Here is a 21,209-nt window from a genome sequence, read left to right as displayed (position 1 = left end):
TCAGGAAGATCCTCTGGAGAAGGGAATGGCTACCCACTCCCGTATTCTTGGCTGGAGAATCCCATGGACAGAGGAACCTGGGGTTGCTATAGTCCATAGGGGTCACAAAGAATCAGACTAACTGAGCGACTAACACTTTAAAAGATAATGGAGGAGGCAGCTGGCATGGCAGACAGTGGCCCCACAGGGGTTACAGTGTTGGTGACCCTGACGCGCAAGCCAGGCAGTGGCAGCATCTACCTTCAGACCCCACCACCGCCCCGGAGCTGCAGGTGAGGCTTAAGGGAGGTGCCAAGGGAAGGTCATGGTCAGGTCTGACCTCAAGGAGCTATGGAAGCACGTCAGCCTGGGGAGTGGATCCTGGAGCAGTTCCCTGGCCTCTATGGCTGCCAGGAAGAGGGGATCCTGGAGCTGGAGATTGATGTGAATGAACTCCTGGGCGTGGAGAGTGATGAGACCCAGCTGCCAGGGTTGAGAAGCTGCTGGTTGATTGTTACAAGCCCACTGAGGCCTCTGTCTCTGGCCTGCTGGAAGAGATTTGGGCATGCAGAAGCACACCCTGGAAAAAGACAGTCCTCCCACGAGACAGCCACTGCCCCCCAATCTTATAGCAACAGCAATACTGGGGGTCTGGTGCCATGAGCAGGACTCCCTGTGCCTCCCACGAGACAGCCACTGCCCCCCAGTCTTATAGCAACAGCAATACTGGGGCCTGGCGCCATGAGCAGGACTCCCTGTGCCTCTGGCCCAGAGGTCTCTTCCCTGACATTAAAAGTAAACGTAATAGGTTTCTCATTGGTGTGGCCTGGGTTCTATGCCCACCCACAGAGCCGGGGGGAGGATGAAGTCAGTGACATAGACTGAGGTGGAGAGAAGGCTGTTACCCAAAGATACCTTCGAGCTTTGTTTCCAGAAGAACAGGTGAAGGACTGCTGGGCCTGCAAAGCTGATAGCTGCCCAGTCCAGGAGATTAGAGCACAGCTGTCCTGTGCCCAGGGCAGCAGGGTTGGCTCTCCCACCAGCCAAGTGACTTCATGTTGCAGGTGGGGCTTGAAAAGCGCAGGTCAAACCTTGGTCTTAGGAGAGTGACAGTCCATGCCAGGGAACTCCAGGTCCACGGGAACAGTGGAGAACAGTTCAACTCTTCTTTAAAAGTTATTCACTTGCCTGTGCTGTGTCTTCATTGTGGTAAGCGGGATCTTTAGTTGTGGTATGCGGCATGTAGTTCCCTGACCAGGAATAGAACCCAGGCCCCCTGCATTGGGAGCGTGGAGTCTTACCACTGGACCACCAGGGAGGTCCTAAGAACAGTTCAGCTCTTGATTCCCGATGGTCTTACGCTGCCACAGGGCACTGCGTGATCCTGATTGCTTTTAGTATATCTTAACTTATCCTAAGAACACAACTCCAAGGGTAATAAATAGCCCAGAGTCCAGCATATAGCCTGGGACACAGCAGATTCTCAACACATAGTTTTTAAAGGTATGAGCCCACTATGTACTAGGCACCTACATACACTAATTCTAATTCTCAGAAAAATCTCTTAAATTAATACTATTTTATCCAATTTTACAGACAAGGATATGCAAGTTCGAAAATGTTACATAACTTTTCCTAGACTCACATAGGGAGTGAATGATTTCAAAACCCAAAATAGTCGAGCTCTAAAAATCACACAGACATAGGATTTCCATTTTGCAGCACAGAAAACCCAAGTGCTTAGGAGGTTGACACAGAGCTAGTTGATACCCAGCTTGGGGTAAACTTTGGTACCCTGACTTCAAACACTGGCCCAATGCGTCTCATACTTCTCCTTGTGTGAAATTTACCAGCAGTAGGAATAAATCCCTAAATCCTGTAGGGTGAATTCAGGAGGGTGCTTTGAAACCTGTGCTTTAGTAAACATGTTACTCAGAAATAGGGCCTTGAACTTCAGTGTATACCTATAAGTTGGGCAGGGGTAGTGGGAAGAGAGGCCGTGAATCAGTCATTGCTTTGTTTGTTGTGGGGTTTGTTTGTATTGGTCTTGCATTTTTTTATTTTAAATGTCAGCAAAGACTTGCAAACAGCACAGGTCCCAGCATTTGGTAGGCCTCCCATAGGCTAGAGAACCTCCATGGAGCTTAGTGTTTCAAATTCCAGGTCGTTTGAGGATTAATTCTCTGTTAACCTATGTGATCATCCAATCTATGGTGGTTATTTTTCCCTTAAATGTTTTGATGTATCTCTTCTTCATCTCTTGTATATCTGGCATGTTACATAGAAGCTCAAGTTCCCTTCATGGAACTGAATCTTATCAACTTTGCTTATTAAACAGTCCCCCTTCGTGTCTCCAATAATCACAGCTGTTGTGTGGTGTTTGTAGGCATTTCATATTAGCCGTCATGGCGGCTTAGTTGATTCATGCATAAATAAGGTCTATTCAGAGAAGAGGCCCTGTCAGTACCGAAAGGCTAGGGCTCTATCTCACATAAAGAGCTTGAACTAGTGCATTCACTCAGGGTTGTTTTTTTTTTAATTGAAGTATAGTGTCAGACTTTATTTTTGGGGCTCCAAAATCACTGCAGATGGTGACTACAGCCATGAAATTAAAAGACGCTCACTCCTTGGAAGGAAAGTTATGACCAACCTAGATAGCATCTTCAAAAGCAGAGACATTACTTTGCCAACAAAGGTCCGTCTAGTCAAGGCTATGGTTTTTCCTGTGGTCATGTATGGATGTGAGAGTTGGTCTGTGAAGAAGGCTGAGCGCCGAAGAATTGATGCTTTTGAACTGTGGTGTTGGAGAAAATTCTTGAGAGTCCCTTGGACTGCAAGGATATCCAACAAGTCCATCCTAAAGGAGATCAGTCCTGGGTGTTCATTGGAAGGACTGATGCTGAAGCTGAAAGCCACCTCATGCGAAGAGTTGACTCATTGGAAAAGACTCTGATGCTGGGAGGGATTGGGGGCAGGAGGAGAAGGGGACGACAGAGGATGAGATGGCTGGATGGCATCACGGACTCGATGGATGTGAGTCTGAGTGAACTCTGGGAGTTGGTAATGGACAGGGAGGCCTGGCGTGCTGCGATTCATGGGGTCGTGAAGAGTCGGACACGACTGAGCGACTGAACTGAACTGATTTATAATGTCATGTTAGTTTCATGTTAGTTTCATTTCAGTTATATATGTTTATGTATATATATTTTTTTCTTTTTCACATTATTTTTCCTTAAAGGTTATTACACAGTACTGAGTATAGTTCCCTGTGCTATACAGTAGATCCTTGTTGGTTATCTACTACTTTTCTGACTCTTATGTTTGACTTGACATAATATACACATGGATGGGGCTTCCCCAGTAGCTCATAGGTAAAGACTCTGCCTGCAAAGCAGGAAACGCAGGTTCAATCCCTAGCTATGGAACATCTCCTAGAGAAGGGAATGGCAACCCACTCCAGTATTCTTGCCTGGAGAATCTCATGGGCAGAGGAGCCTGGTGGGCTACAGTCCACTGGGTCTCAAAGAGTCAGACAGAACTGAAGCACCTTAGCATGTACGCGTGCACATACACATGGATGTGGGAAACCAGCACATACCCAAAGCATGTTAATTAACAGTGAAAAGGGTCAATCAAAGAGTGACAGCGGCTAGTTAGTGGGGATACAGAAGGCAAGCAGTTTGCTTTGGAAGCCTTCAAAAAGATGAGGCATCAGCAGGACGTCCAGCTGGGACAAAGACCAGGTTTGGTAGGCAGTGGGTAGGAGGAACAGAGATTGTCTGGTGCTCAGCTCACAGAAAGAGCATTGCTGGTATTTGGAGAGTAAACAGGAATTATGTGGGTCTACCCCAGGGGCCATTAGACTATGGCCCACCAGTCGAATCTAGCCCTCTGCTTGTTTCTTAAAATGTTATCAAAACATTTTATGGCCATGCTCATTTATTTATGTGATATCTATGGCTGCTCCTGCACTGAGTAATTACAGCAAAAACCATGAGGCCCACAAAGCTAAACTGTGTCCTCTCTGGCCTTTACAGAAAATGTTTGCCAACCCCTAGTCTAGACTATAAAAAGGACTTTTGAAAAATAAAGGTCTTTAAGTAGCAAAAATTGATCTAAATTAAAATTTTAAAAGATCTTTGCTGCCCCTCACCCCTTGCTATATTTTTAAAATTTATTTTTCCAAAAGATATTGGAATTTGATCTCTATCCTGAACTTCTACCTTAACTCAAATAGAATAGAACATATCAGTTATCTCGGAAGTCTACTGTAACAGAAAGTTACTTTGTTTGGTAGCAATAACATAAAAATACTGGTGTTTTGCAAGTCATCGTGAAATATATATTTCTCTCATTTGATATACCCACGTCTTTCACACGTATTCAGTGATGTTAAAGATGTGTTTTGAAAACCTTGGTTTGAGTCAAAGGTTTGTTATTTAGAAAAAGTTTCACCTCCTAAAGGCTTGAAAACCATTGCCAGTTCCTTGTTCCTTGTGTCTCTGTTAAACCCCAGAACTCCAAACTTCTAAACTTTCGTGAATGGCAGGTCTGACTCATGAATGATGTATAAATTATAGCTATGGACCAGTAAGATTTCTCAGCTTTACGTAGGCTATCATGGTGTTACATATTGTGGTTTTGAATTTCTAAAGAAGTAAACGCCATAGTAGTTGACAGCCCAAACAATTCAAGTTCCATTTGCCCTTATGGAATGCTTTTTTTTTTAAGTGCATTTTTTTTTCTACTTTCTGCTCCTTTTAGAACTGTGCCTTATTAAAATCTTTACTTTTAAATATGAGTAGTCAGGATTTCTTAATGCCACCTTGTACTTTATGGAAATGGTTATTTTTGTCTAAATAACATCTTACTGCTGAAGACAGATGAGTAGCTTTTTCTTGTAATGGTGCTAACAGAGAGAAGCAGTTTGGAATTTCACCTGTTGCCACTGACGATATCAATTAATGGTAAGACTGAAGTTTCCCAAATGCCAGGCCTTGGGAGTGGTCATTCGCTCTATGAGCAAAGAAGACTGTGTAACGCCATCTAACAAGCACGCTGCGCCTGAAGGAGGATTTGATTTTATTGTTTGCATTGCTCTCCTAGCAGCTTATCTTTGTAGCCTCCCATAGAAGAGAGACTAGGATCTGAGGGCTGGTGCCGGAAAGCAAAATGAATATGAAATGAACCTAATTCTCTGTCCAACCCGTGAGAGTCTGCAGTCGTTCCTGGACGAGAAATTAAGTCAATGTCAAGCCTAAACGGAAGAATGTATTTCAATCATGAATTCTTGGTTTGAGAAAAACGTAGGAGGGTTATTAGAACTTTTAAAGGTTCTGTTTGGGCAAAACTGCTGGCAGTGGTAAAGAGAGGTGATTTTCTTTTGTCTCTTTTTTTCCTAAGACTTAGAATGAATTCGGAGAAGGCAATGGCACCCCACTCCAGTACTTTTGCCTAGAAAATCCCATGGGCGGAGGAGCCTGGTGGGCTGAAGTCCATGGGGTCGTTAGAGTCGGACATGACTGAGCGACTTCACTTTCACTTTTCACTTTCATGCATTGGAGAAGGCAATGGCAACCCACTCCAGTGTTCTTGCCTGGAGAATCCCGGGGACGGGGGAGCCTGGTGGGCTGCCGTCTATGGGGTCGCACAGAGTCGGACACGACTGAAGCGACTTGGCAGCAGCAGGCAGAATGAATTAGAATGAAATACAAGATACCAAACCCATGTGGCCATGACTCCCTGGCCATCTTTGAGCTGGAAAAATGGTCCATAAAGTCTCCTCCCTGTAGTGGACTCTCAGACCAAGAATCAGTTTTTGGACCTTAGAGGTCTCTCAGCATACACAGTAATACAGTAATGACTTTGACCTTCTCTTCCCCAGTCTTAATCAATTATGCCTTAAAGGAGGAAGAATACTTTTAAGTTAAATATATATATATATATTATATATACAATAACATTTAATTTTAAACTTTTCCTCTTTCAAACTAAAACCAAAGAGTCTTTTAAATAATTGGGGCCACCGTGGGGTGGAGGTGGGGGGCGGTGCACAAACAAGTAAACCAGCCTGCCTGACCTGCTCTCTTGTTTAAGTACCCAGTAATATGATCATCTGGCAATAAAGAACTGAGCCTACACCTTGGGAAATTCTGGGTCTCTGCTTCTTTAATTGTGGCTACTTTGTTCAGATGTGTAGGCAGTGCCATTCCAGCCAAAGCAACCGGATCAAGTTGCCTTCCTTCCCATCTTATTTGTATTCTTTATGAAAAGCACAAGCAGTTGTTTGAAACAAGGCTGGCCTCTGGTTAAAGTTTAAGCTAGTAGTGAGATCCATCTCAAACGGAGTGTTTGTGACACTTTTTGCTGCTCCTGGCCTAGGGTACTAAGAGTATTAGGCCCCAGAAGCAGCCAATTTTGTAGTGCCTTTTAATACACAAAATTGTATTAACATCAACATGGATACAGATGGATGCACTGCAATAAACTGTAACCACTTGAGAAAAGCCTTTATTGACTTTCAAGTAAATAATGCACATTTTAAAGGATCTAAATATGCATTTACATAATGTGCTATAATTTTTTATTGTGTCAACTACTCACACACACACATCCATAAGAGATGTTTTTCTCCATCAAAAATTTGGACTCGTACCATTATTTTGTGCATTGCATTAGCACCATGCCAGATTAACAATGGTAGTTCCTCTTCTCTAGGGCCTGAGCTGACCATCTCAAGATACAGTTAGTCAGTTTTGCTGACTGAATAATTGGTTGGTTAATTTAACCTCAGTGAAACTTTCTAAAATAATTTGTGACCACTTGTTTGAAAACTTAGGCACACTAAAAACATATAATCCAAGATAAAAGAGAAATGAAATAAAAAAGAAGGAAAATCAGATTTATACATGGCTAGAATCTTAAATCTGAGCTTTAGAGCAATGGAAAAACCCAATGCAGTCTCATTGTTCAGGAAAAGAATGCTACTAGAAGGTTATCCAGAGAAATCACATGTGTTGAATAGTACTCCTTCATGGCTCACATGGTAGAGAATCCACCTGCAATGCTGGAGACACGGGTTCAATCCCTGGATCAGGGACATCCCCTTGAGATGGGAATGGCAACCCACTCCAGTATTCTTGCCTGGAGAATTCCATCAACAGAGGAGCCCAGTGGGCTACAGTCCATGGGGTCGCAAAGAGTTGGACATGACTAAGCGACTAACATACACACACACACATACACACACATATACACACAACATATTTTGTGATGTGTGTAACACAGCTGTTTTCTGTTTGAAGAAATGAAAGCACAGGATCTTGAATGATTTATATCCTATTCCAGTGAATTAGTGGCTGAAGCAGACATCCAAGGCCTGAGAAAGTAGGGGTTGTGAAGAATGACCCTTTGAAATGCAGTCTCAGCAGTTGTCTAGTTTGAATCTACAGGCTAAATGATTTTCTGGTATTAATTAAGAATTAATTGATTATTATAAATCATCCATTGTAGAGTTAACTCCACATAATACCATGTGTTTTCAGGTTTGTGTTACAATAAACTATATGACACAAGGAAAAGAGGAATAATTTTTTTTAGTAAAATGTAACAAAGAAACTTTCTTGAGGAGATCTCAGGTCTTTCCCATTCTGTTGCTTTCCTCTATGTTTTTTGCATTGATCGCTGAGGAAGGCTTTCTTATCTCTTCTTGCTATTCTTTGGAACTCTGCATTCAGATGCTTATATCTTTCCTTTTCTCCTCTGCTTTTTGCTTCTCTTCTTTTCACAGCTATTTGTAAGGCCTCCCCAGACAGCCATTTTGCTTTTTTGCATTTCTTTTCCATGGGGATGATCTTGATCCCTGTCTCCTGTACAATGTCACGAACCTCCACCCATAGTTCATCAGGCACTCTATCTATCAGATCTAGTCCCTCAAATCTATTTCTCACTTCCACTGTATAATCATAAGGAATTTGATTTAGGTCATACCTGAATGGTCTAGTGGTTTTCCCTACTTTCTTCAATTTCAGCCTGAATTTGGCAATAAAGAGTTCATGATCTGAGCCACAGTCAGCTCCCGGTCTTGTTTTTGCTGACTGTATAGAGCTTCTCCATCTTTGGCTACAAAGACTATAATCAGTCTGATTTCGGTGTTGACCATCTGGTGATGTCCATGTGTAGAGTCTTCTCTTGTGTTGTTGGAAGAGGTTCTCTTGGCCAAACTCTATTAGCCTTTGCCCTGCTTCATTCTGTATTCCAAGGCCAAATTTGCCTATCACTCCAGGTGTTTCTTGACTTCCTACTTTTGTATTCCAGTCCCTTATAATGAAAAGGACATCTTTTTTGGGTATTAGTTCTAAAAGGTCTTGTAGGTCTTCATAGAACCATTCAACTTCAGCTTCTTCAGCATTACTGGTTGGGGCATAGACTTGGATTACTGTGATATTGAATGGTTTGCCTTGGAAACAGAGATCATTCTGTCGTTTTTGAGATTACATCCAAGTACCATATTTCGGACTGTTTTGTTGACCATGATATGGCTACTCCATTTCTCCTAAGGGATTCCTGCCCACAGTAGTAGATATAATGGTCTGAGTTAAATTCACCCATTCTAGTCCATTTTAGTTCTCTGATTTCTAGAATGTCGATGTTCACTCTTGCCGTCTCCTGTTTGACCACTTCCAATTTGCCTTGATTCGTGGACCTAACATTCCAGATTCCTATGAAATATTGTGCTTTACAGCATCGGACCTTGCTTCTATCACTAGTCACATCCACAATTGGGTATTGTGTTTGCTTTGGCTCCATCCCTTCATTCTTTCTGGAGTTATTTCTCCACTGATCTCCAGTAGCATATTGGGCACTTACTGACCTGGGGGAGTTTCTCTTTCAGTATCCTATCATTTTGCCTTTTCATACTGTTCATGGGGTTCTCAAGGCAAGAATACTGAAGTGGTTTGCCATTCCCTTCTCCAGTGGACCACATTCTGTCAGATCTCTCCACCGTGACCCTCCCGTCTTGGGTGGCCCCACACGGCATGGCTTAGTTTCATTGAGTTAGACAAGGCTGTGGTCCTAGTGTGATCAGATTGACTAGTTTTCTGTGATTATGGTTTCAGTGTGTCTGCCCTCTGATGCCCTCTTGCAACACCTACCGTCTTACTTGGGTTTCTCTTACCTTGGACATGGGGTATCTCTTCACGGCTGCTCCAGCAAAGTGCAGCCGCTGCTCCTTACGTTGGATGAGTGGTATCTCCTCACGGCCGCCCCTCCTGACCCTGAACGTGGAGTAGCTCCTCTTGGCCCTCCTGCGCCTGTACAGCCACAGTTCCTTGGACGTGGGGTTGCTCCTCTCCACTGCCACCCCTGGCCTTGGATGTGGGGTAGATCCTCCCGGCAGCCGCCCCTGACCTCGAACGCAGGGTAGCTCCTCCCAGCTGCCACCCCTGACCATGGATGTGGGGTAGCTCCTCTTGGCCACCGCCCCTGACCTTGGGGAGGGGAAGCTCCTCTCAGCCACACTTCGGTGCTCTTCTGCGCGGGACATTGTAGCTGATGAACAGAAATGGTATGGTATGGACCTAACAGAAGCAGAAGATATTAAGAAGAGGTGGCAAGAATACACAGAAGAACTGTACAAAAAAGATCGTCACAACCAAGATAATCACAATGGTGTGATCACTGACCTAGAGCCAGACATCCTGGAATGTGAAGTCAAGTGGGCCTTAGAAAGCATCACTGTGAACAAAGCTAGTGGAGGTGATGGAATTCCAGTTGAGCTATTTCAAATCCTGAAAGAAGATGCTCTGAAAGTGCTGCACTCAATATGCCAGCAAATTTGGAAAACTCAGCAGTGGCCACAGGACTGGAAAAGGTCAGTTTTCATTCCATTCCCAAAGAAAGGCAATGCCAAAGAATGCTCAAACTACCGCACAATTGCACTCATCTCACACGCTAGTAAAGTAATGCTCAAAATTCTCCAAGCCAGGCTTCAGCAACACATGAACCGTGAACTTCCAGATGTTCAAGCTGGTTTTAGAAAAGGCAGAGGAACCAGAGATCAAATTGCCAACATCTGCTGGACCATGGAAAAAGGAAGAGTGTTCCAGAAAAACATCTGTTTCTGCTTTATTGACTATGGCAAAGTCTTTGACTGTGTGGATCACAATAAACTGTGGAAAATTCTGAAAGAGATGGGAATACCAGACCAGCTGACCTGCCTCTTGAGAAACCTATATGCAGGTCAGAAAGCAACAGTTAGAACTGGACATGGAACAACAGACTGATTCCAAATAGGAAAAGAAGTACGTCAAGGCTGTATATTGTCACCCTGCTTATTTAACTTATATGCAGAGTACATCATGAGAAACACTGAGTTGGAAGAAGCACAAACTGGAGTCAAGATTGCCGGGAGAAATATCAATAACCTCAGGTATGCAGATGACACCACCCTTATGGCAGAAAGTGAAGAGGAACTCAAAAGCCTCTTGATGAGAGTGAAAGAGGAGAGTGAAAAAGTTGGCTTAAAGCTCAACATTCAGAAAACAAAGATCATGGCATCTGGTCCCATCACTTCATGGCAAATAGATGGGGAAACAGTGGAAACAGTGTCAGACTTTATTTTGGGGGGCTCCAAAATCACTGCAGATGGTGATTGCAGCCATGAAACTAAAAGACGCTTACTCCTTGGAAGGAAAGTTATGACCAACCTAGACAGCATATTAAAAAGCAGAGACATTACTTTGTCAACAAAGGTCCATCTAGTGAAGATTATGGTTTTTCCAGTGGTCATGTGTGGATGTGAGAGTTGGACTGTGAAGAAAGCTGAGCACCAAAGAATTGATGCTTTTGAAGGGTGGTGTTGGAGAAGACTCTTGAGAGTCCCTTGGACTGCAAGGAGATCCAACCAGTCCATTCTAAAGGAGATCAGTCCTGGGTGTTCTTTGGAAGGACTGATGCTGAAGCTGAAACTCCAACACTTTGGCCACCTCATGCGAAGAGTTGACTCATTGGAAAAGACCCTGATGCTCGGGGGGGATTGGGGGCAGGAGGAGAAGGGGATGACAGAGGATGAGATGGCTGGATGGCATCACCAACTCGATGGACGTGAGTTTGAGTGAACTCCAGGAGTTGGTGATGGACAGGGGGGCCTGGCGTGCTGCAGTTCATGGAGTCGCAAAGAGTCAGACACGACTGAGCGACTGAACTGAACAAAGAAACTAAGGTCTGCATTTTAGTTGTTAATGATTTTCTTTTACATATTTTTCAACAAGAACAACAGCAACAGAAAGGGCAAGGGTGTTGATTAAACAATTAAGGAAGGAATTTCATGGTCCCGTTAAAATATTTCTTCTATCAGGTTTCTTTAACTTTTATCTGTCCAGTCTGCTCAAGTTAATTTTTCCCTTGCCAGCATTCTCTGCTGGCCACCACAATTTCATAATCTCACAACCATTCATCACTTTCCACTTAAGCACCCGAAGCATTGCCACTTTATTATGAAGGTCTGCTTCCTGTAGGCTCTTGACAATGGAGGTGCCACCTTTGTGTTTGTCATGGGGCAAAAGTTGAGTGTATCATTTCATTGTGCTCAGTACATTCCCACCCTCATCTGGGAAATGCCACATTCCATCTCTAACTAGAAACTATTTGGTCAAATACAGGCTACTGGGTGAAAGTTTCTTTCTACCAGCAAAGACGAGCATACCATATTAGATGAAAAAATTCCTTGGGTTCTTTAAAGCCTTTTGCATCGTAAGAGATGGCTAAAGTCATTTAACTTTCTAGCTGCAGATTTTAACTCAGAGATTATAATGGATTCCAAGATTTATCATCCAGTATATTAAGTCCTGGGCTTCCCAGGTGGTACTAATGGTAAAGAACCTGCCTGCCAATGCAGGAGACATAAGAGAACACAAGTTTATCCCTGAGTTGGGAAGATCCCCTGGAGGAAGCTATGGCAATTCACTCCAGTATTCTTGCCTGGAAAATCCCATGGACAGACGAGCCTGGCAGGCTACAGTCCGTAGTATCGCAAAGAGTCAGACATGACTGAAGTGACTGAGCCCATATTAAGTCCTACGTTTTACCAGTTTTTCTATAAGCTCATGGCTTTTTGCCAGGAAAATTTTTTTAAGTTTATATTTATTTGTATGGCCACTTTATTAATTTCTGTACACTTATATATCTGATCATTCATTGTACCATTAGCAGATATTTACTGAGTGCCAGACACTGTTCTGGGGATATGACAGTGAATCCATTAAACGGAGGGATAAACTATTTACTATTTAACTTTTATATGTCCAGTCTACTCAAGTTAATTTTTCCCTTGCCAGCATTCTCTGCTGGCCACCACAATTTCATAATCTCACAACCATTCATCACTTTCCACTTAAGCACCTGAAGCTTTTTATGTACTAAGATGGTGAAGAGAGAAGAGCCAATACGAATTGATTTTATTCAAGATGCCCTCAATTGTAGGACTGAAGACAACTTTGTGTCATCTCAGTGTTGTGTCCCAAGCCCGCAGTAAGAGCCTAGGAATATTTTTGGATGGATTAAAGGTGGCATAAATGAAGAAATCTTATCAAGTCATCTGCATGGTATCGACTGGACTGTTGATCCCATTCCAAACTCCTGTTTCTACTCTTGAAAAACTACAGATGCCACTCAAAACCTCAGAGTTCTTGCCACTCCCAATTATTAGTCAGAAAATGCCCCAGTCCTACAGATACAGTAGAGAACAGAGAACCCATGTCCAGGGATCAATAGAGATGCATCCTTTTTTGACAGTCCTCAGACTTACTGATCAAATGGTGGTAGAAAATGTGGCCAGTCTTGCTTACTTGCTCTTCAGTTTTATTGAGTCATTCTCAATGTTAGGAAAGTCTTACTTTCCAAATATTTGGGTATTCGTTTGTTTCCTCTTTGCAGGGGCTCCTGGAGTTTAAAGGTTTAAACTGCAAAAAGTAAGGAAAAATAAATGCTCTCATCTGCTTCTACTTGGGAGATGTCTCCTTGGCCCTCTTTGGGAGATGAGAGCTGCCATGTTGGCGTTATTTGGTTTGTGTCTCCAGCCCTTCCCACATGCTCTTCTTACCCTCCAGCAGGCTTTACCAATCACCCTTCCATGTCAAGGGCAGAAGTCTTCCAAGGCAAAATTATTAAGCACTTCACATACAATTTTTTAGCCTAATACAATATTCTTCCTATATCAGTGAAACTCAATATATAGGTTCAGATACAGTTTCAGATATAAGGGAGTGATAGTTGTCTGAGTCTTTCATCAGTTTGTATGAGCAGAGGGCCAGCAATTTAGCAGGGGTCACTGCCTATCTCCTCTGCCTGTGGGTTTCCCTGCTCTAACTAACATCTATGCTTTTCAGAGTTTGGCTTTGAAACCTTCCATGTAAAGTGAGGCACCCAAATTGCCTGGGTTCATTAAGTGATCATTTACTACAGACTTCAAAAAAATTTCATCCTGAATTAGTCCCTAGAAATTTCCTTGAAAGGGGTATAAGAGCTTTAACAATGAATTATTGTCTATGGAATGCTCAGCATGAAAGGGGATCCATATGTGCAAACTAGAATTTGTCATATGTAATGTCAGTTAAATCAGGTCTAATCTACCAAATACATTTTTTATTGCCTGCTTCATTAAAAAGGCTCTTAAAGTAATGAATAATCTTCAGCTTCACCAAGGATTATTAATGCCTTTATAACTCATGTCCACTGAAAATAGAAAGACAGCTTGAAACTCTACCCTAATCTAACCTCCATGTTTGTCTTAGAGCTTTAAGGAAGAAAATCTATCAGACCTCTCCAGTATTAAATGCTGTCACACAAGCAGTTACTGCGAATTGAGTCAGGAGAAGAAATTTTAAGAGGAAGTTGAATCTGGTTTAAATGCTATGGCAAAGCAAGTCTTTCTCTGTTAACTCTGATGTTTTGTTTTCCTACAGCAAGTCCACACGCAACACCATCGACTCTTCATTTTCCGACGTCACCCATCATCCAGCAGCCCGGGCCTTACTTCTCTCACCCAGCCATCCGCTATCACCCTCAGGAGACGCTGAAAGAGTTTGTCCAACTTGTCTGCCCTGATGCTGGTCAGCAGGCTGGACAGGTGGGGTTCCTCAATGTAAGGAAAATTCTTTTTTTTTCTCCATTTCTTTAGAAATATTAACCAAATGTAAAAATAACAAGGGAAGACCTTATGACCATGTGACGTGGTGCTCCAATGTCGTGCTGACTGACTACAGGCAAATGTCATATTTATTCTAGATTGTGGGAAAGTTAACTTACTCTAAGAGGGATTGGCCAGGATTTAAAAACAGTGTTTGTGTTAACTTCTCAACTGTCAAGTTTATGGATATAAATCATCTCAAGGGTGAACTGTATAACCTTCTAAGGTCTGTGGGCAGATAATTCCACCTCCTGCACACTAACTCAAGGGCTCACACAGTTAACAAAATAGAAAGACCAAATAATTTTAAATAATGATTTTGAGTGGTAGGGAGCGGTAGGGGGAGGAGGGGGCACAGATGTTTCAGATCAGCTAAGTTGATATTTTTTAAAAATAGTCTTCTAACACTTTACATCAAGTTGACCAGTACTTGAACTCAAGATGCTCGAAGTAGTTTATTATAGTTTGCTATTTCTGCAAGTAGTTATCTTTCCCACTTATCTTTGTATACAGCTAAACAGTCCTCAATCGATTTGAATGAAGATTTCAATTTTTTTCTCAAATAAGCTAAATCACAAACTGAAACAACATTCCTAAAGTAAAAGTGATTTTTTTTTAACTTTTTATTTTGTACTGGGGTCTAGCTGATTAACAATATTATGATAGTTTCAGGTGAACAGCGAAGGGACACAGCCATCCATATACATGTATCCATTCTCTATCAGACTCCCCTCCCATTTTTTAAAAATCACAAATTTTGTTTCAAATGTAGAACCAAATGTTTACAATGGATAGCTATATCCCAAGGCCAATAATAATAAATTGGAAATAATGAACAGCATAAAGCCAAATGTAATTTTCCTTTTATCCTAATAACTGCACATGAAGCCACAGATGAACCATGATTATGATTGCCTAATCTAGAATATTTTATCACACCATTCTATCACTGATTTTCTTGCTTAAAGAAATACCTGATTCTGCATATCTGAGACAGAAAAGGCAGCTTTGACTAATGTCTGGTGATGTGTTAGCAGATACATTTCTGTCTAGACAACAAATCAATATGGAGCCTTTTTTCTTTTTGCTTGTGTATTCATTTGCTTGGCGTATTCTAAAGCATTCACTTACGGACTTTTAGCCCACTCAGAAATAACACACAGGCAAGTTTGTTGGCAAGAAAGCACAACATTCTGACTGTCAGATGAGATTGTCTTTGAGGAACAATACTAAATATATAAGTGAATGTTGATGAGGGAGTGAGACTTCCTCTGCAGAGTTATTAAGCTTAAACTTAAAAGCCTGGGACAACAGCATTTCCTTCAGCTGAATTTTGATTCAGGACTAGAGCTGAAATAGGAGATGTTATTGCTGAGTGAACGATGTCACTGAAGACCAGAGGCAGAAAGGCCCCTTGGGAAGCCATGAAAAGACTGAAGTGATCACCAGCATCAAGCATCTGACTTTCAGATTTCTAACTTCTTTTTTAATAGTCCTGACATCATCCTATATAACTGTCAAATGCCCAGTTTTACATTTTGATCAAAATTTTATAGGGTTTAAGGCAGGTCTCTTCATGGGACTATGTGGAAAAACTTGAAAATAAATGGATTTTATTGCTTTCTTCAGAAGAAAACTTTTCTTTTGTTAAAGAGCTGTTACTTGGTTGTTCTAACATCAGGCAGCCAAATAAATATGACTCTTATGGCATATGCTTATATAATTTAAATCAAAATTAGAAGTGATATTTTTCCTTAGCAGAATTTTGACAGCTGAATTCTAAAGTTTCTGTGCCTGATGTTATACAATATGTGAAAGAAATTTTTTATGTTCACTTAACATATTTATTAAATGTTATATAATATCAACTTTGAAGAGTGAAAATAAAATATTTTTTTAATCTCAAATGCATATTTAGGAAACTTCACTATATCTATATAAATAGGCGTGATGGAATAATTCCGCATTCTATAAAACACTTAGAAATTAAATTAATATTTAATAATCATGAGAATGATGACAAAGGTCACAGTTAGTACCGAATCAAAGCATTCCAAGCACGAGTTGGCAGGTCCTTTCATAGAATCAAATGCAAAGAAGGTCAAAGTAATTCAAGAGATAAGTTTAGGATACATGGAGCATGTGTGCCTAAGACTGTACTTTTGTGGAATGTCTTAAGAACAACCTACGTTTCGTCATCCATATGCTCTTATGGAAGAATTCAAGCAGCTAGAATACTTAGTAATTTGCATAAAATGTGCCTAACGCCTAACAAATCGTTTGTTTTCAGAAGCAGCTAATGGTTCTTATCTGTGTCTTCTTTTTCCTGTGCATGCTTTGTTTTGTTCCCACCCCGGCAGCCCAACGGGAGTAGCCAAGGCAAAGTGCACAACCCATTCCTTCCCACCCCCATGTTGCCACCACCACCGCCACCACCGATGGCCAGGCCTGTGCCCCTGCCGGTGCCAGACACGAAGCCTCCGACCACGTCAACAGAAGGAGGCGCAGCCTCCCCCACCTCACCAAGTAAGTATGGCTGAGACAAGGCGCCGGTCACTTACAAAGCTCTGTGCACTTGAATCAACATCTCAGCTTGGCCCCTCACTGCATAGGCTTTAGTGAAAGGCACGATCCCCAGTGATGGTTGTAGCATGAGTTTGCAGAACCAAGACCAGATCAAAGCAGATACTGCTCTAGGGTACCACCAACTATACCAAGTGTGAAAATGACTGGGTGTTGGGTGGATGAAATGGTACAACTACATGCTCAGGACTGAAAGTGAAAATATGAATTACTCAGTGTTGCATATTATTTGAGTGGCTTTGAATGCTATCCTCATGATCATCAAACAACATCTACCTGTATGAATCTTACTAGCAAAAATTCCTCATACTTTGGTAGAGCCCTGCCTTCCCGTAACTTACAATCCAAGAGAAATGCATTTGATGAGCTACAAAGATTAGGTACCTCATCCATCAAATAGAAAAAAAAGTTTAGATGAAAGTAACCAATTCAAAGGTGTGTACATTGAGCATTCACCAACAAAAGAGACTGGCAGAAGATCAGAGCTAGTAGCCATGGCAGTTGCCTAGCTAAGATTGGCAGAGGGAGGAGATGGAAAATGCAATTGGAAGGAAAGAGAAAAGAACTCTTGGCTCTTCTCTGAATACTCTGGGAAGTGTGATCTGACAGTATAGGATTATTTGATAAATTAGAGAGAGAACAACTCTCCTGGTATTTCCTGATATTTTAAAGATGACAAGGGAATAGAAATAGGTTGAACACATAAATTTGTCTTTTATTATACCTGAGATAATGATAGGAAGAGTGGTGGCTGTAGGCAGAGTTCCCAGGTAATGGATGAGACTACCTAATCTTGATAGGGGGTGTGCTGACCACCTTCTCTAAAGCACTGCAGAGGGATCAAGGCATAGGAAAGAATGGGAACTGTGACAGTGACCCTAAAGAGAGAAGGTCTTCAAGGAAGTGAGGCTGGACACAAGGCATCTACAGAGGAAGAAGTGAGCATAGACCAGGAAAGAAGCAGTAAGATCAAGAACTTGAGCAGCAGCTATGGAAATTGAATGGAAGAAAGCCCAAGAAGAGCTGTTTTCCAGACATAAGCTTTTGGGCTTGGACAGCCATTTGGATGAGTATAGTGAAGGATGATTCAAACCTCTCGGTGTTCGGGACAGTGTGGTATTGAATACAGGAGGGCCAAAGAGAAAAAATGAGCCTCTGTTGATACAATGTTCATTGAACTTAATGTGGGGGATACTGATTTCAAATATCTAAAGCCCCTTATGGGTATGGGTGAGATTCAGGTTATCTAGTATGTATTCATTTTGATAATGCATGCAGAAGTGAGTGGCATTGTGCATGGATTCTGGTTTTATAGCAAAAAGACTGAGAGTCTAGAGGAAATTCTGGGCAGGCTGACTTCTCTTGGTAAGAAGTGGTTCAACAAATGAGAAAACCCTGAGTGTCCAATGACATAGGAAGCAAACTAGGCTTGCTATAAGGATCTTGGATGCTCAGTTCAGAAAAGAAGCTTCTGAGAAGTAGAAGCTTGTAGGTGAGTCCTCCTTATTGTGTATTCATGTAACATCTTCAAACTAGTCAGAGAATAACCATCCTCAAACTCTGTTAAATCTAGTCGCTGGGGATATTGACTTACACATTGGCAACTACATGCTTATTGTGCTGTTGCACCATTGGTGCATATTGTACCACTTTTCTGTCTCTCTAGATGTACAGGACATTGGCTGAGCTCTCAGAAAACCTTGTTTAATGTTCTTATTCCACATAGAATAAGTCTAAAGGATAAGGGCTCAAAGCCCCACCTTTCACATTGGTAGCTATGTTTCCCTTCCAATCCCAAGTTTCCTCATCTGTCGAATGTGGGCAGTAATCCCTAGCTGGGCAAGGTTATGTGAAATCAGCCACGATAAGCACCACACCACCACCAAATAAATTGGACCATTATATTATCTCCCAGGGGCTTATCTGTTGGCTCAGACAGTAAAGAATCTGCCTGCCATGCAGGAGACCTGGGTTCGATCCCCTGGGTCGGAAAGATCCCCTGGAGAAGGGAATGGCAACCCACTCCAGTATTCTTGCCTGGAGAATCCCATGGACAGAGGAGTCTGGTTTGCTATAGTCCATGGGGTGGCACAGAGTCAGACACAGCTGAGCGACTAACACTTTCATTTCTTTATTTACCAAAACTCTTAACTAGTGGAAGCCTCCCAGGCTAGGCTAATGAAGAAACGTGTCTGTAGGACGTGTAGAAGCTACTCAACCCCTCAATCAGGTTGGTATGAGTCTCTTCCTGGGCTTCCTTCCATGGATTGCATCTAATGCCTTGATGAGAACATAACCACTGTCCTCCTGTGCCCCGCCCCAAGCATTCATTTAACGTGATGGGAAGAGGTGTGGAGGAGGCCTTGGCAGATCCAGCTCATATGGTTGCCTGTTCCTTAGCACAGGGTTTAGAGATTTTCAGAAAAAGAATTTCAGGAAAGGGGAACAAAAGTTTGATATTTACATAATAATTTTATACCTACTTTTTGAATCCTAGGATTCTAGGAATGTAGTCAAAACCAAGTGTTCTACTGATGGCATAGAAAGGTTTTTATCATCATAAATTTTAGCCCTTGTTTCTGGTCTTTCCTGGGGTTTGCTGAATTCACAGTAATATGTTATTTCAGAGCAGTATATCAGCTATCTTCTACTTTACTTTTAAGACAGTGATAGTCTGGGAAACCTGTAATTTATAGTATAGGAGAAGCCTCTCAAATTAAAAATCTAAAAGCCCACCAGCCCACACTGGGAAGACTGCCTCCTTTCATTCATTTATTCATCCTTCATATATTAGGCATCTGTCATGTACCAAGGACTGTGTTAGGCACTTGGGATACAAAGATGATTCACTCCTTCTCCAAAGAAACTCGGGGTTTGTTGTGGGAGACAGCTGGGGTACAGGCAGCTCGCCCAGACAGCACTGGGACAGAGGTGTGCATCGGTGCCACGAGAGGACTTGGGAGGGAGTTGGGTCCAGGTGTGGGGCCTCAGGTGGGGTTTTTTTGGAGGGAGTGACTTCTTAGCTAGTAGCGGTAGCATTCTGATGTTTCAAGCCTGAGGGAGAAGGTAGAACTTCTCCTCAGAAACCAGCTTGTGGGTGGAAGGAGGGGGGGTGTCTGACATTGGATTACCACTGGATAAAAATTTAGAGCAGAAGTATCATTTCATAAATTCTGTGCTTTCTTAGAAATTACAGCCACAGGGTGGTTGGATCCTGTTTATCTTTGTCAGTTTATTAGAGCTCAACTTTAGCAAGAAGAAACATCACGACAGGGTATTATTAAGTACAGATGTTCAACATCCTGACAGTATATCTGATATTGAGTCTTTTTCAAAACCACTAATTGTATACCCTGGGACAGTCTTTTCTACTGAGAGGTTTAAGATGATTTGCGATAAAATAAGGTTTTAAAAAGGAAAGTAGGAATCACCTATACTGACAACTTTTCTGGGCCTGGACTCCCATGTCTGTTAACAGGAATAACCCTAATTGCTCTTCATACTGTCACAGACAGGTTGTCAGGACAAAGTGGGGCGACAGATGTGCTGTGCTGTAGACAAAGTCCAAGACACCATTTTGAATATGCTCATTTATAAAATACAAGTGGGTGCCAGCCTAAAGCAGAGTATGTGTTTTTAAACTAATCAGTTGCCTCTGGCACCACTGTGCAACTTTGCAGCTGCCACGGGGAAAACGAGGGTAAGACAGATTTGGGGGAAAATATTTGCCTATAAAATAATATGTTTTAATGGAAAAATCCTTACCAGAGGCCTAAAGAAGAGTAGTGAGGGTGGAAATAACAGTTCTGTTCTCTCAAGGAGGACATTCATATAGTTGATATGTTTGGAGGAAGATTGATATATACTATGCCAGATCTGTTTAGGATACCATGACAAACGGAATAACTGGTAAGAGTAGTTCACAGTGGGTGGATTCTACTTCTGCTGATTAACTGGGTTTAGATAACCGGTGAGAGAATATCACTTCTTTCATTCATTCAGTAAACAGTTATTGACTAGCCACTATGTGCAAAGCAGCGTTGCAGATGCTAGGATTCTGCGGGAAACGAAAAAGATGAAAAATCCCTGATTTTGTGGAGCATTCATTTTACAGAGGACGATGAATAAAATAACAAGTATAACAGGTAGGAGTGATGTGAGATGCTGATACAATAGTAGGAAAGCGAAGCACAGAGGGGTTGGGATTAGTGGGGGTTGGATACAACCTAAACAGGGTGGTCGGAGAAGGCCTGTCTGAGAAGGGAGGTGTGAACAAAGTCCAGCAGAGGCAAGAGAATGAGCCATGAGACTGTAGAGGGAGGAGTTTCCGAGCAAGAGGATCAACCAGTCCAGCCTGCGTGTTTGAGGAGCAAAACCCAGAGGCCAGTGTGGTGCGACCATAATGAGTGAATGAACGAAAGTAGGGGGAGGCCATGCCTGAGAAGTAATGTGGATGAAC

General features: G+C 42.2%; 1 protein-coding gene across 3 annotated transcripts in view; it reads left to right on the top strand.

Annotated features, from left to right (window-relative positions):
- Window positions 1-21,209, top strand: part of NFIA (nuclear factor I A) — a 400,777-nt gene that overhangs the window by 321,125 nt on the left and 58,443 nt on the right. For 2 of the 3 annotated variants that reach the window (XM_027537074.1, XM_027537072.1), the window contains exons 8-9: window positions 13,944-14,122; window positions 16,528-16,693. In XM_027537074.1, coding sequence (XP_027392875.1) covers window positions 13,944-14,122; window positions 16,528-16,693 — 345 coding nt within the window. The remainder of the gene's footprint in view (window positions 1-13,943; window positions 14,123-16,527; window positions 16,694-21,209) is intronic. The other variant, XM_027537073.1, reaches the window with a different exon arrangement.

The sequence above is a fragment of the Bos indicus x Bos taurus genome, chromosome 3 (assembly GCF_003369695.1).
Source record: "Bos indicus x Bos taurus breed Angus x Brahman F1 hybrid chromosome 3, Bos_hybrid_MaternalHap_v2.0, whole genome shotgun sequence".
Classification (NCBI taxonomy): Eukaryota; Metazoa; Chordata; class Mammalia; order Artiodactyla; family Bovidae; genus Bos; species Bos indicus x Bos taurus.
This window is presented reverse-complemented; position numbering and strand designations above follow the sequence as displayed.